The sequence below is a fragment of the Equus quagga genome, chromosome 5, assembly GCF_021613505.1.
Source record: "Equus quagga isolate Etosha38 chromosome 5, UCLA_HA_Equagga_1.0, whole genome shotgun sequence".
Taxonomy (NCBI): Eukaryota; Metazoa; Chordata; class Mammalia; order Perissodactyla; family Equidae; genus Equus; species Equus quagga.
The window spans coordinates 63,677,526-63,694,706 of NC_060271.1; the positions used below are offsets into that span (position 1 = coordinate 63,677,526).

General features: G+C 39.5%; 1 protein-coding gene across 5 annotated transcripts in view; it reads right to left on the minus strand.

Moving 5' to 3' along the window:
* Positions 1-15,833, minus strand: part of ZC3H8 (zinc finger CCCH-type containing 8) — a 36,935-nt gene extending 21,102 nt beyond the window's left edge. For 4 of the 5 annotated variants that reach the window (XM_046663198.1, XM_046663199.1, XM_046663200.1 and 1 more), the window contains exons 1-4: positions 15,670-15,833; positions 11,671-11,767; positions 1,684-1,918; positions 592-725 (exon numbers count right to left, since the gene is read on the minus strand). In XM_046663198.1, the coding sequence (XP_046519154.1) occupies positions 592-725; positions 1,684-1,918; positions 11,671-11,767; positions 15,670-15,749 (546 nt within the window). In that variant the 5' untranslated portion in view covers positions 15,750-15,833. The remainder of the gene's footprint in view (positions 1-591; positions 726-1,683; positions 1,919-11,670; positions 11,768-15,669) is intronic. The other variant, XM_046663202.1, reaches the window with a different exon arrangement.
* Positions 15,834-17,181: the final 1,348 nt, after the last annotated feature.

A 17,181-nucleotide genomic window follows, 5' to 3' on the forward strand; every position in this document is an offset into this window, starting at 1 on the left:
CAAGCCTAACAAAAAACGTTGCCATCCAGTTTGGAAGCCCTCAGAAAAGCAGAGTCCAGAGTAGTCACTTTTTGTTGTATCCTTATTACATGTGCAGACCAAGAAAGAACAACTTCTACAAAGCAAAATCAAAATACCAGGAGGGTAGGTGGTGTTTGGTAAGGCCAATATTCAGAAATACTCATTTTTAATTTCAAGAGGGAGTCAAAAAGCAATAAATCAGGGACCATAACAGTAGAAACTTTGTGAGATTCTGTGGCCTTTGAAATGTCCTCATGGCTATTAATCTTCTCCTGCTTCCTCTGTTTTTCCATAGTCATTGACAATACAACACTCAAAAATCAAGGGGCTGTATGCATGTATTCAGGGGCAACAGGCACAACACTAAGGCTTAAAATGGGTGCTGGCAGCTGGCGAGTGAGAGGGAAGGCAGCTGCAACAGGGAGAAGGAAGAACATGGAGAGCCCACTGCTGGGAAGAAGAGATTTCCACCATCGGATAACCCTCATCTTGTACAAGGCTTGTCACTGAGGTGTAACACAAAATTCCAACAGCACGCAGGTGTCCTCCTCCATGCATACAGTCTTGTACCTGTTCTTGTGAGCCACTGTTCTTCAATGAAGCATTTGGTCCTTTGTCTCCAGTGCCAGGCCATTTTCGCTTCATTTTCTTCTGTTTACCATTCTTGCGAACAGCTTTAAGGTTTTTATTCTTTTGTTTAACAGCTAAAACCAGGAAAGTTAACTTTAAAGATGACATACAAGTACAATGGCAGTTCTTAAGAAGTATATTCTATAATAATCCAAGAAAAGTTCTCTTTCGCTTGGTGAGTGAAAACCGGTATGATGCTGACCTGTCTTTCTAGAAACTCTGTGATTAAGAGACCAAAAAAAGAATCAATATTTTCTGGATCCCCAATTCATTCTTTGTGAAAATATATAAGCTACTATCAGAACAAAAGCAAGATAATTAACGAAATCCATCTTGCTAGCCACAAGCCAAATCCTTTGGAAGTGTTCAAGTATGATGGATCTAATTAGGAATGGCCGCAGCACTATCATAGTAAGAGCTTCACATGTTCAAAATGACCTCATATATTACTGTCAGGTTCTTCACTGAAAACATTTAATATAGATTAAATTCATCCACAGACCCATTTTAAACAGAAAAACATTTAAAGAGGGGGAGAAAAGTATAAAAAATGAGAGGATGAAGAATTTTATTTACAATTGTCATTTGTCCTCATATCTATGGCTAAATTTCATTTTACTAATCTAAAAGCATGTATTTCTGAGTTTAGTCTGACACACTAACAACCTTGACATAAAGTCAATTCCTCTTTAGACAACAGCAATACAAACAGGCATATTGGGTCCTCCGTACAGGCAGACGCCAGGGATTTAGCATTCTCCCTTTCAAAGCAGTCATGGTCTTTGATACCCACCCTGCTTTCTTGGCTCCTCCTGCAAACTGAGCACCTATACACTGAGTATCCAGGTCTCAGCAGGGGGATGCGGGGTGTCTCAGGCCATGCAAGCTCACATCTGGTGTAAACATCCATGAAAACCATGATGTTATCATGAGATACAATGCAGGAAAAAATCTCCCCCCCAAGTCCCTGTGTGGGCACCTGTGATTGCTTCTCTAGATAAACCTTCTATGATAAAATAGTTTGACCCTTACCTTTTTGGGAATCCTTCACTCCCTCTTTCTTCGTAGATTCTTCAGGAAATGGTAAGGATTGAGCAGCATTTGCCATTTCTTTAGCTTGTATATACTGTTGAAGCTCTTTAGCAAAATTATCTTCTGATTCCTGACTGCAGATATCATTATCACTGTACACATCATAGTCTTTACTTCTTGATTTTCTATGTGGCAAATTCTTCGATGATGCTGTAGAGTTTCCTGAGTGCCTAGACTAAGTAAAAATTAAATTTTCAATTTTAAAAACCTAGTATGAGTCAAAACAATAAAACAATCTCATATAAAGAAGAAACAAAGACTGGCCATGAATTAATCATTGTTAAGGTTGGGTGATGGGCACATGGGGTTCATATACGGTTCTTTCCAATCTCATGTATTTGAAATTTCCCAGAATTAAAAAAAAAAAGAGCCAGCATGACATATTCATCCGTAAACATAATTTGAGGGAAGATTCTGATTTGTATACTATGTACTTTACTGAATTAAGACTAAACCTCCAAATCTTAATTATTTGATACAAAGGAATTACAGTATTATAGTTCACATTTTATTTCTCCCTTTGCATCGACTATACTATACTTTTAAACGGTTTAATACAATAACTCATCATCTGATAAAAGAGCAAATAAACTGTAATTGTCCAGCGGAAAATCTACTATACTAAGATATATCACAGCTAGCAAAGCCTATTCGTTTTCCTATAACTCACAGCACTGGTGGCAGAGGAGGTGGCAGCAATGACAAGGAAGAAAGAATTGCCCTGTTCTCTGTAAACAAGTTAACTTCACTTTCAGAAACTGTTTTCTAACTCTGTTGTTGGAGCTGCTCCAGGGTGACAGCTGCAAACACAGGCACCCACTGGAACAGAACCCAGGTATGGCAGCTGACCCTGGAGCCACGTGAGGTGATCATAGCAGACAACTTAAAGCACTCTGTGTATAAAAATGTCCAAGTATTGGTTACATAGGTGTCTATACTTGGTGACACAGGTGTATCAAGGTCCATAATTATAATTAATATGTATGCTACATTTCAATTAAAAAGTTTATTTAAAAAAAAATGTCCAACTGTCAAAGGGCTCCTATTTTGATGTCAGGAAGAGATGACATATCTATGATTAAATTGGCCAGTGATCCTGCTCCAGAGCATGCTTTCGGGCCTGGTCTCTTATCTACTTTCACATAACTGATAAAGGCAGCAAACTCAAAACAAACAAAAAACAAAACAGACGAATCCCTACTATAAAATATAGGTGGTCCAATTCAATGGTTTACCTCTGATGGTTAACATCAAAGCTAGGAGTCGTACCACCAGAGGATTGGTCGTAGGCCTGGAAAATGAATGTGCTCCCTGCTTGAAGAATCCAAACAAGCCAAGAAAGTTTCCTAACCTGATAATGGTCTCACTGTACACCTTACCTGCATGACACCAGACAAGACCACCAACCAATCCCACAATCTTCAGGCCACCAAGTTCCTCAAGAAAGGGCACATTTTCCCCAACTAATATCATAGAGCAAACTTGTAAACATAACTTCTGGTCGGGGTGGCAAATGTCATCCTGGCCTCCTGTTTTTGTAAATAAAGTTTTGCTAGAACACGGTCATACCCATTCATTCATGTATTATCTACGGCTGCTTAGTGTGACAAAGACTATATGGCTCACAAAGTCAAAAAGAGCACTACCTTGTCCTTTATGAAATGTTGGCAGATTCCTGTGATCATTATTTTGTTTACCTTGGTTTTGGCCTTTAACTTTATTTAGTCGGCACAGGCAGAACCAAAAAAATCATTCAATACAAAATAGCTCCCCCACAGTTTAACTTAGCTAAACACACAGAGATGAGATCCTACTCAGCGTATCTGAATGAAAATATTACAAGAGTCCAAATGAGTGATTAAGTGCCCCCCTTGTACAAAACATGTAGGCCTACAGTACTGAAGCAGATCCCTTTTATTCTAAGTAATAACATGTTTGATTTATTTGTATTAAATGAAGAGCTAACTTGGGGCCGGCCCCATGACCAAGTGGTTAAGTTAGTGCACTCCACTTCAGCGGCCCAGGGTTTCGCCAGTTCAGATCCTGGGCACGGACATGGCACTGCTCATCAAGCCACGCTGAGGCAGCGTCCCACATGCCACAACTAGAAGGACCCACAACTAAAATACATATCTATGTACTGGGAGGCTTTGGGGAGAAGGAAAAGTTAAAAAAATAAAATCTTAAAAAAAAGAAGAGATAACTTGGTAACATTAATAAAACCAGGACAATCATCAACTAGGTCGTTTTATTATACACTGGAGATGATTCTAATTGATATTCTTTTCAGAGGGCACCAAAATACACAAAATACAAACGATTGTTTAAATACTTTCCTTCGTGCAGCTAGCGATAAACTCATTGCTTTGATGTTTGTTTTGGTGTCTATATAATTTAGAAAGTATACAAACATGATATTACAACTTTTTTCCCTTTTATAAAAGAGTCTAATTAAAGTTTTTTGTTTTTTAAGTAAAAGATTTTCTTGCTTTTGATTCAGAGTGGTTTATTGAACTAGTATGACCTCCTGAGATTCCACAGAAATAAAAGTACAGAAATTAATAGATCCACAATAGTGTATAGGGGGATATGAAGTACATTTATGAGTAACTGACAAGAGTTCAACAAATTCTTGGTAAATTTTTGATAAACAAAAAGCAAGTTATAATCTGGAAGTTGGGCTTAGGTTAAAGTGTGGGAAATGGGGCTATAAATGGGGATGCATTAAACTTCTACATAAAAACAGACAAAACTATTACAACAAATTCTCTCTGCCCCATCCCTCACCAGAACACCAACAGAAAGTTACTCTGGTAAAAACAGAGGGCTGTTCTCCAAAGGAAGTGAAGAAAATGTCTGATAAAAGCCAAGTCTTCTTGTGTGAGTGCTAAGACCCCAGAGTGAAATCCTCCACCTTCTAGCATCTGGGAGCAGCCCCCACCAGGAAAACACTCCATCCACTCACCCTACAACAGAGGTTCTGACCTTGCTGTCCAGAGACCCTTCCCCAAGGGTCTATGGAAAGAATTCAATGAACTTGGATGGGAATAAAAATCACATAATATTTTCATCAACCTCTAAATTGACATTTAGCATTTTCTTCTGTTTTGAACACAGGCAACAAACCACAGTAGTAGCAGCAGCACCTGCAACTGTCACCAACAGAAATCACAGCTACTTTCATATATGGCATTATAGTTGCTGCAGATCTCAAAATATCTTTTGTGTTCATCACTATGTCAAAATTACAATAATTTTGTACTGCTGGATCTTAGTGCTTTAATAAAGAACATATTACTCTTATCGCATTTGCTTTTTAATATTTTTTTTTCTGCTTTTTGTCCCCAAATCCCCTAGGTACATAGTTCTATATTTTAGGTGTGAGTCCTTCTAGTTGTGGTATGTCAGACACCACCTCAACGTGGCCTAATGAGCGGTGCCATGTCCACACTCAGGATCTGAACCAGCGAAACCCTGGGCCGCCAAAGCAGAGCGCACAAACTTAACCACTCGGCCACGGGGCCGGCCCCAGCTTTTTAATATTTTGATAACTGTATTTCAATAAAATCAATTTCCTTTGTAATCCAACATATTTTATTTTATACAGTTAAAAATATTATTCTGAGAAGAGGCCAATGGGCTTCACCAGACTACCAAAGGGGATGCATAGCACAAAGGTTAAGAATTACTATGCTGCTGTAAACCTACCTATCCACACACACGAAAATTATATAAAATCCACATTTCAGCATCCATAAATAAAGTTTTATTGGAATACAGCCATGCTCATTTATTTACATATTATACGGGCTGCTTTCACACTACAACAGCAAAGTAACTGCAAAAGAGACCATATATGGCTATAGCTCTCTCATCACTTTACACTGATGCTGAGTGCACTATAAATTTCAATGACAGTTATAACTTGACAGCATTTTGAGTACCTCACATATCACCACACCATGTCATTTTTTTTCATTACCAGTGCATACCAACCATGTCAAAACATGAAAAGAAGGCTTTGAATGCCATGTATTTAGGGTACAGTGAAATGAAGATTATTTTATTGTCAAATTAGATGGAAAAGCATTATGGTTATTAGGTAATGATACTACAGTAGTGCTGAAAGAACATAATATATGTTGACATTACAGTATTAAGCATTCATCACAATAGTCCCAACTCACAGGAAAGCAGTGGTCAGAAAAATTTGAAAACATAAACAAAATATCTCACCACAGAATTATTTCTTTACAAAAATAAAAAATGAAAAAGAGGCTGCAAAGTAACTTTCTGAGTGGCTCACTTGTTTGCCAATCAAAGAAGCTGATGGTGAGTTAATTAAATCATGTCTGATTATAGCACTTGAAGAAACTTCCAGAGAAAATAAAGCTGTTTAAGACAATTGGCCTGTTGGCAAGAGCAGGTGCTCAAAGACAGGAGGCAATCTGGAGAAACTTAGATAATTAAAAAAAGAAGAAGAATTATATCAAGTTGTTTTCCTTGGCTCTTGATGAGTGGACAGATGTTACTGATTCTGCTCAGTATCACTATGCTGTCCAAAGTTAAAACTAGAAGCAAGACCTCCACTCCCACACAAATTTGCAGCAGATATAGTTTCCAGGCTCAAACTACAGTTCCTGCAGAGTTTTTCAGACTTTAAGGCAAGAGCAAAGGAAACTGCCATTCCAAAATCCATTTAACTGTGCAACTGCAGAGTTACTACCTAACCCTCAACTGGAGTGATTAATCTGCAACGTAATGACACGCTAAGAGACAAACCTCAAGAGAAGAATCTAATAAAATTCTACAAATGCCTTCCAAGCAATGAATACATTCAATGAAAATCATGCTGGTGAACTAATAAGAGTATTTAGCTGGTGAACTATCTGTAGTGAAAAGACATCTTGAAAGCTGAAATGTATAGACTCTAACTACAGATGAGCATTAACAGATGAATCTTTGCAATCAATTTTGATAAGGAACACTAACTTTGAACGCCAATTAAATTATTATCCCCAAAAGAAGAATCCCATTCTTCTCATTAGTAAATCCATATTACAAAAACTCAATTATTATTATATGTTAAATTATGTCAATAAAAAAGTTGTGTAAATTTGTTTTCTCTCTCTCTCATTATATTATATTACATGATATCCTCAATTTTGCTTCTTGGCTTGCAAAGCCTAAAATATTTGCTATTTTGTCCTTTAAAGAAAATGTTTACTGACTCCTCATCTGGAGAATAAAACAAAAAAGCAGCGGGAAAAAAAGAGAAAAACTGATCCAGAAGAAACAAATATGATTCAAGCGAAAGAAAAGAACTCAAAAATTTAAAAAAAAAAAAAACCCAAAGATATTCAAGATGTTATTATATCTTAAAAAATCCTAGAAAGTTAAAACAACAAAACAGAGAACAAGAAAGAACGCTAATAGTAAAATTACGATTTACAAAATAAAGAAAAGTAGAAATAGAGGAACTTTCTTAAATATAAAGAAAAAAGACAAAGAAAATAAAAATAAGAAAAGATATGCCTCATATATGAAGAGTATGAGTGAAGAGTCTCACCAAATACTAAGCACAATGAATGAAGAAAGATTCACAATCTTTAAGAACACCAAGAATTAAAGAGAACCTAAAAGCTTCCAGAGAGAACAGGATACTTACAAAGGAACTAGAAGCAGATTGGTAAGACTTCACGTCAGCAACACTGGATAGGAGAAGAAAAGGGAGCAACAATCTCAAACTTAATTCTATTTCAGCCAAACTACCTATCAACTATGAGGAAAAATTCAAGATATTTTCAGAAACGTTAACAAGAACTCAAAAGTTTAATTCCATGCATTCCTGTATAACAGTGTACATCAGCCAAATAAGAAACCTACAGTTAGAAAACAATACTCAAAAAAAGATATAATTTACAGTAGCCTCATCAAACAGCTAGCAATAAATCTAACAAAAGGTATATAAGATGTAAGGCATCTACAAAGAAAATTATAAAATACCGTTGAGAGAAATTAAAGAGGACCTTAGATCGCACAATTCAATATTCTAAAGATCTCAGTTCTCCCCCAAATGATCTATAGATTCAATGCATTCCCAATGAAAATCCCACTAGGATGTCCTGTGGAATTTGGCAAGGAGATTCTAAAGTTTATATGGAAATGCTAAGAACAGACAAGACACTTAAAGAAGAAAAACAAGGTGAGAGGACTTGCTTACCTGATTTCCAAACTCATCATAACACTGTAGTAATTAACACAGTGGGGTCCTGGGGGAAGAGACAAATACCCCAGTGCCAGAGAACACAGTCCAGAAACAGACCCACCTGAACACAAACACTTGGTTTTTGACAACAGTGACACTGGACACCTGTGAGGGAAAAGACAGTTCTTTTCCCCTAATGAATGGTGCTGGAACAATGGTGTATGATAATGAAAAAAAAAAAGGTAAAATAAAATTTGGTCCCCCCCACCTCACTGTATACATATACACAAAAATCAATTTAAAGTGACTATAAAGTCAATTTAAGTGATTATAAACTTAAATGCAAAAGGCAAAATATTAAAGCTTTTAGAAGACACTGTAGGAAAATATTTTTATTATCTCAGGATATTTAAATAAAACACATAAAGCGCTAACTACAAAAGAAAAGATTAATAAACGAATATATTAAAATTAGAAACTTTTTATCAGAAAATCCACTGAGTAGAGGGGCCGGCCCAGTGGCACAGCAGTTAAGTTTGCACATTCTGCTTCTCAGAGGCTTGGGGTTCACCGGTTCGGATCCCAGGTGCGGACATGGCACTGCTTGGCAAAAGCCATGCTGTGGTAGGCGTCCCACATATAAAGTAGAGGAAGATGGGCATAGCTCAGGGCCAGTCTTCCTCAGCAAAAAGAGGAAGATTGGCAGTAGCTGGCTCAGGGCTAATCTTCCTCAAAAAAAAAAATCCATTGAGTGGAAAGAAAACTACAAAATGAGCAGATATTTACAACACGTAATCCACAATGAAAGGAAAAATCCCCTTATATCCAGAATAAAGAACTACAAGAAAAAAACAACCACAGACAAACAAACAAAAAGGGACAAAAAGACATGAACAGGCACAAAAAAAGAGAAATCCAAATGGACAAATATATGAAAAAATACTCCATCTCAATAGTAATCAAGAAAATGCAAACTAAATTACAATGACATACCTCACCAGAAAGCAATAAATAACAAAGGTCACAATATCAAGTGTGGAGCAGGAGAAACAGTCTCTCATACACTGCCTCTGGGAATAAAAATCAGTAGAACCACTCTGGAATACAGTGCGGCATTGCAGTAAAGGTAAAGATGCTTATTGTCTTGGACTCAGCAGTTCCTCCCCTAGGTAAATGCAGAGTACATGTGCAGCAGGATACAACTGAAAGAATGCAGCAGCATTACCCATAACCGCCAAATATGGGAATCAGACCAAATATCTACCAACAAGAGAATCCAGTACATTCAAATAATGAAATACCATGCAGCTAAGAAAACAAACAAGTATATACCACAATATCTATGTATCTTATAAATATAATGTTGAGAAAAAGACGAACAGAACACATACAGTGCAAAAAGCAGGCAAGAAAAAACTGTATTCTTAAGGATGACAGCATTAGTAGTAAACCTGTAGAGATCAAGGAAGTGATCAGTATATAAATTAGGATGGTAGTTATCTCTAGGAGAAAACAAGGGGATATGACTGAGAAAGGAGGCATAGAGGCTTTGTGGGTAATGCGCTTTCTTGACTTACAAAGTGTTTACCTGGGTGTTCTCTTTTTAATTAGCTGTGACACTATCCATTGATGTTTTATGTACTTGTAAGCAAAGAGCCTCACCTGAAGCAAGCATACTTAGGAATCATGTAGGTGACTATCTTCTCACAGTACTGTTTCTTCAAAACTTCTTAAAATAATCACAGAATGTTGTATCTGTCTATCTCCTGTATGGGGTTATACGTGGACTGGGGGACTTTATATTGGGGGCATGAAGGACTGGGGCCCATGTGACTAAAACAGCATAAAAAAATTTGTGGGACATCTAAACTGCAATTTCAGCGTCAACCTCAGCTCTTGTCCACAGCAGCCATACATGCCCCAAAGGGCAAAAGAAGTTACATACTTGTCTAGCTGAGAGGCCTCCTGAGGACAGGAAGATGCTGTATGTGCCGTATTTTTCTGTCCTGTATCCTTTTATAAAGCAAAGTATAAGAGTGTCATATTACAGCCTACTTGCGTCTTGTGAGAGGCACTGCCAATTCAAACCCATTCTTTTGTAATGTGTTAAATTTCACAATTAAAAAAACAGAAAGGGCCAGCCCACGAGCCAAGTGGTTAAGTTCCCGCTCCGCTTCGGTTGCCCAGGGTTTCGCCAGTTGGGCTCCTGGTCGCGGACATGGCACCACTCATTAGGCCATGCTGAGGCAGTGTCCCACATGCCACAACTAGAAGGACTCACGATTAAAATATACAACTATGTACTAGGGGGATTTGGGGAGAAAAAGCAGAAAAAAAAAAAGATTGGCAACAGCTGTTGCTCAGGTGCCAATCTTTAAAAAAAAAAAAAAAAGGAAAAGTAAAAGAGGGTCTGGCCCCATGGCCAAGTGGTTAAGTTCACGCACTGTGTTTCGGCGGCCCAGGGTTTCACTGGTTCATATCCTGGGCACGGACATGGCACCACTCACCAATCCATGCTGAGGTGGCGTCCCACATAGCACAACTAGAAGGACCTACAACTAGAATATACAGCTATGTACTGGGGGGCTTTTGGGAGAAGCAGGAGAAAAAAAAAAGGGCAAAAAAAGAGACAAGAGGAGCAGATAATGGCTTTGTCATAGATTTACTGTATCCTTCCAAAATTCTTATGTTGATGTCCTAACTCCCAGTACTTACAATGTGACTTTATTTGCTAATAGGGCCATTGCATGTGAAATTAATTAAGATGAGGTCATTGGGGTAGGCTCTAATCCAACATGAATGGTGTCTTTATAAAAAGAAGAAATTGTTGGGCCGGCCTGGTAGCCCAGCGGTTGGGTTCACATGTTCCGCTTTGGCAGCCCGGGCTTTGCCGGTTTGGATCCTGGGTGCGGACATGGCACCACTTGGTGGGCCATGCTGTGGCGGATGTCCCACATGTTGGGGGGAGGAGAATGGGCAGGATGTGGGCTCGGGGCCAATCTTCCTCAGCAGGGGGAGGAGGATTGGCAGTGGATGTTGGCTCAGGGCTAATCTTCCTCAAAATAAAAAAAATTTTTTTTAATTTTTAAAAAAGAGGAAATTGAGACCCAGACACATGCAGACAGGGAGAACGCCACTCAAACATGAAGTTAAAGATCAAGGTGATGCTTCTGGAAGCCAAGCCAAGGAAGACCAAAGATTGCCAGCAAACCACCAGAAGTTAGGGGAGAGGCATGGAACAGACTCTTCCTCACATCGCTCAGGAGGAACCAACCCTGCCAACACCTTGATCTTGGACTTCTAGCCTCCAGAACCATGATACAATAAATTTCTGTTGAAGTCACCCAGTTTGTGGTACTTTGTTACGGCAGCCCTAGCAAACTAACACAAGCTTTAAACTATAAATCACTAAAGTTAGTTAAATTAGTAAATGAAAATCCTTAAAAATTTTGATCTAATTTGAACAGGAAGAAGTTTTTGAAACAGTTTACAACCCATTTCAGAAATAGGGAAAACCAAAAAAAAGCAATGCACTAAAAACAGTTCAAGTTAAATGACAACAAAGTTCTTGAATGATAAATTTTTTCAAAAATGTAACGAGGTTTCCTTGATAAGTAACTGGGTGTCAAGTGCTGACTAAAATGAGACAATATAGGATCCCTAATAAATCTCTCACATCCATTCCTGTCTGTTTTTTCAATATGCCAACTTAATCTTACTTTTTTGGGAATTTGCTCACACTCCAGTTTTACTTCCCATTTTATTTTCTCTTCTTGTGTTTCTTCAACTTCTGTATCATCTATTTCATCATCGATTCTGTAGCAAAAATATCAAATAACACAAGAGGGTTTTTTCAACCTGAAAAGGGTTCATACCACAGCATTAAAATTCACTGCTTTGGCTTATCTTCAACTTGCCCTCAAAGAAACTCCAAATTCAAATTCTACTCCAAATACTCCAGAGAAATAAGGTACAAAATTATGATGAGCAGTAAATGTCAAAATATGTTTATAAGTAAACAGTAAAGTTGAAATTTTAGATTACATAACCTTAATGTTAAAGTATTAGCAGCTATATAAATTGCCCATTCATTCATCATTCCATTCATTAACAAATACTGAATGTCCACCAGATACCAGGCCCTGGGCCTTAAATTCTGGGATACAGCAATGAAAAAGACAGACTTTGTCCCTGCCTTCTGAGAATTTTCTATCTGCTTGAGAGAAAGAAAGAAAACAGTTTTGATACAGTGTGACAAGTACACATGCATATATGAGGAACACTTAACCAAGATTTGGGGGCCAGAGGTTTGCTGAACCTAAAAGATACGTAAGAGTTAGCAAACGAGAGGAACATGAGAGAGAAGAGCATTTCAGGTAGAACACAGGACGCCTTCCAAGGTCAAGAGAGAGCCAAACTTATATGCAAGTGGGAGATGAAAAAGAAAAGTTGTTTTCAGACCCACAAGGACTGAGAAGTTGAACATGCATAGACATTGTCTGAGACAACTACTTGGATATTCCAGCAAAACTAAAAATGAACCCAAAAAGATGAAGATGGGAAATAAGACAAGTGTGTCTCAGCAAGTAGTGACTGCTGAATAAAAGCTTAAGATACAAGTTATATGCCAGATTAAGGCAAGGACCAGGCAACATGTACATTCTCAAAAGAACATGTTACAAACAGAAAGCACTGCCAGCACAAGAACGTGAACAGTGGCTTTGTGCTTCTTTCAAAGTTAGAGAGGAACTCAGGCTTCACAGCTTCATCCAATGCAGCAGTTTACCAGTGATCTGTCCCTAGGCAGAGCTTCAGAGTTACATCCTTCAGATGAGGTACCAAGTTGTGAGCCTTCTACGGAAAGCCATCATTTCAAGAGCCAATAAAATAAACACTGTGCACCTTCATCACTCTAGTTTTCAGTAATGAATCATCTTACGGAATAAGAAGCAACCTCTCCTTAGAGCAATCATAACTACAACAATAACAGCAGCAGCTAACACTTGCGTTATGCTCACTCTGTGCTGGGTGCTGTTCCATGCACATTATACATATCACAACAACCCTACGACATACACACTATTGTTAAAAAGCCCATTTTATAGATGAGAAAATTGAATTATGGGAAGCTTATGTAACTTGTCACAGACAGTAAATGGTGGAACTGAGATTTGAGCCCAAGCAGGCAGTGCCAACTTCCTATTCAAGATACCCACCCGAATATCTACTAGACATAATCTTAATATATCCAAAACTGAACTCTTGATCTAATCCTCCTGCTCTCTTAAACAGCAACTCCATCCTTCTAATGATACTGATCAAACACCTTGAAGTTGACCTTGACTGCTCTCTCATATCCTCCATCTAGTCTGCAAGGAAATCTAGTTTATCTTCAACATGTCCATATTTGACCACTTCTTGCCACTAATACTGTGATCCAAGTGATTCTTGCCCCTCTACATTCTACTCTCAAGACAACCAGAATGACCCTGCTAAAATGTCACTCTCTGCTGAAAACTCTCCAACAGCCTCTCATCTCAATCAGGGTAAAGCTAAAGTCCTTATTATAGCACCTACAAGATGCCATAATCTACATGATCTGCCTCCCCTAACCTGTTCCCAAGCCTACTTCTCTTCAAGTCCTACCACTCTTACTCCACTCCAGTTGTCCTTCTGGCTACTTTGCTCCCACCACCCAATCACCCCAACTCAGGACCTTTATATGGAACACTCTCCTCACTAGATGTCAACCTCCCTCATCTCCTTCAGGTCTCCACTCAAATGTTACTTATCAATGTTATTAGTGAGGCTTTAAGTACCTTCTTTAAAACAGCCATAGCCTCCCTACCATACCATCCTCCCTTCTTACCTCCCTACCAGGCTTTCATTTTCTCCATGGCATCTATCATCACCTAAATTACTATACACTTAGGCATTGTTTGTGCCCCAAGAATAAAAATCTCATGAGTATGGGAATTTTTATCTCTTTTGTTTATTTATTGCTACATCCCCAGGGCCTAGAATAATGTCTCATACATAGCAGATGCTCAATAAATGAGTAGTCCCATCATAAAATTACTAGGGAAAACCCCCCAGAAACTATAAAAGACTGATTCATTTGACTGCATGTAAAACAAAAAATCTTTATGCACTGAAAATAATGCCACAGGCAAAGTCAAAAGACAAATCACAAATTGGGGGTAAAATATCTGCAGACTAGAGATTCTAAAATTTTAACGAGAAAGACCAAGAAAGAGAAAATGGGCAAAGCATAAGAACAAGGCACAGTTCACAGATGCTCACCATACTTCAATACCACTCTTCACCTAACATTTGGACAAAAATCCAAAAGTGTCTTTTATGTAGTCCAGTAAAATTCTTGTGACTGTAATCTTCTGTCCAACACATTTTCAAACTGATAGCTGCTACTGTCTTCTTGATGATGATTCACTTTGCACTCAGAATTCATCTTTTATTGTATTGTAATAGTTTATTAATTGGTTCCTCTTGTTTTTCTTTGTAGATGGTATCATCTGTGAGTAATGAGTGTTTTTGTCTCTTTTCAATATTTATAGGTCTTATTTTATTTTAGTCATTTTGCCTTAGAAGCATGGTGATGAAATCATGGATCCTGGAGTAAGACTGTCTGGGTAACTGAATCCTATTTGTGCCACTTACACTGTGTAATCTTGGCAAGTTATCCTCCCTGCGCCTCAATTTTCTCAACTGCAAAAATGAGGATAATATCTTTTCTTAAAGGTTTGGTGAAGATTAAATAACACACTTCAGGCAAAGCACGTAGTAGTGGTGGTAGCCTAAATTAAGAGTTTCAATTCAGGTATTTAAGACGGAGAGAAGTGAACAGATTTAAGTAATATCGAGCGATAAAATCAACCAGAATAACATATACCGGGGATGAGAGAAATAAAGGATGTGTGTCACGGTTTCGGCTTAGGGAAATTGGGGCAAAGACCCAGGCTTAGAAGAAAAGATGGTTTTTAGCAATTCAAACTCAGAAAAAACAACAACAACAATGAATATCTGGCTATAAACAAACTACACTATACATGTCGCCAAGTATGAAATCAATAAATTGGCGCCATTAGGCCTAGTTCCATTTTCAAGCTGAAGGAGATATTAAATCCAAAACGTGCTGCTGCTTTATTATGGTCTTTACGGTCTTTTGATACAAATCAGTGGACTAAAGGCAGACTACTCGCTACTTATCCTTCACCATTTAATGAACTCAGGGTTTCGTCTTTTCTACATTAAAGTGCCCAGCACGTGTCAGCGAGAAATGACAAGTAACCTATGCCCTCTAGGAGCGTAGCGTCTGGTGGAAGGAAGCACAGGTGCTATGGGAACACGGAGGCGGACCCTACCCGGGCGCAGAGGGGCCGGAGCGCGAGGACTGGGGCATCCTGGAGCCTCCCTCGCCTCGCCCCGATCGCTGCCTGGACCCCGCCGCTCCCCTCGCCCAGGCTCCGGGCACCTCCGGCCGCGGCGGCCCCCGAACTGCAAGCCAACTGCGGCTCCTATCCCCCCGCCCCAGAAGGACCTCTCCATGTCCGACTGTCGCGCTGGCCCTGACGGCCCCACGCGCTGCCCGCGGCACCTCGCGGCGTGGCCCAGACGTGGCCCGGCGGCCTCCAGACGGAACCAAGACGCGGAACCCAGCTGAGGCCCCTGCGACCAAGGCATGAAAAGACGGGGATCACCTTTCGTCACAGTCCGTGGCCAGTTTTCTGCCGAGGGCCGGGTTGGGGGGGTTGGAGAAAAGATTCTCAAAATCCATCATCCTCTGGAGAACCGGACAGCTACAGGGTAACCACCACAGCGTGAGGAGGAGGGACCCAGCGCCGCGCACAGGGCCGCGGGCCGCTCCGCGCACGCGCCCCCCGCCCCGCGCACGCCCCGCCCCCTGCCCCTCTCTGCGCACGCCCGCTCTCTCCGGGTCCTCCGGAGCTCTGCGCAGGCGCCGCTGTAATTGCTTTCTTTGCGACGGGGTTTTTGATCAATTGTTTCAAATATTTGGTAGAGTTTTCAAGCTTAGTTCTTCGAATTATCCTTTCTTTCAATTCAGTGAAAACTGTTCGATAGAAATCACAGTGCTTCTAAGGAATGGTAGCAGTAGCTAACATTGATTTGAGCACTGACTATGACAGGCCTCGTTTTACATTTTAGCTCACCTGATCCGCCTCATACTGGCCCTGGAAGGTTTGTGCTATTCCCTTCAACGTTTGTCAGATGAGTAAACAAAGGTGTGAGCAGGCCGTGTGACTTGTAGAGTCTCTACAATCTAACGAGCTTCAAATAAACACATAACTTTAAGGCAGAAAGTCCATTAAAAAGTACCAAGGGCTAAGAGGATTTGAAAAGAAAAAAGCACATTGGTTAGGAAGGGTTCTTGAAAGGGGTATGTTTGAGCTCAATCTTGACGTAATTTCCCTAGGAAGAGATGGAGTTAGGGGTAAATGGACATCCCAAGTGGAGAGAATTGTATCAAGGCGGGAAAATAGAGTACACATTTGGAAAACAGGGAACTGTTCAGTTTTGCTTAATATAATGCTAGTATAGAGGAATAACAGGGAGGAAGGCTCAGACGGTGGGTTAGGCCAATGACTGAGAACTTGACTTGCTTCTATAAATGAGGGACAGTTAGATTCCTGGCATGAATCAGGGTCCAAGTCGCAGACAAGTGAAAGGAAGTTCTTGATTTTTTTTTTTTTAATGAAAATATAATGATGAGTTTGTAGATTCCACCATATCCAGAGCCACCTTTTGGCAACCAGCAGGGGGAACCCACTGTGAAGGGAAGTTCTTTGAAGCCAGACACCTTCCTGAGGGAAGTTGTGCTCTCCCCTGTTGTTTATATTATAGGCGATCACCTTCTTTTGTATGTGAATCATTACTAAAAACTGAGAGGAAAATTGAATTAAGGTAGTACCCCTTCTTTGAAGGAAAGTATTATATTACAGAACTCAAATTATTGTCATACATACGTTTTCATATAAAATATCCAGCGTACAGCAAAAGGAAATTGTCCAGGCCACAACAGGAAATTAAATTGATGGGTAAAAAAACAGCCAACAAGAAAAATTGACCTGCAAAGGCATCAGACACTACCGTTTTCAGATAAAGACTATAAAAGGCTACATATGGTTGTGGTAGATTGATTCCAAAAATAGTCCCAATTCTCCACCCTTCCCTATATGCAAATCCTTCAAAAC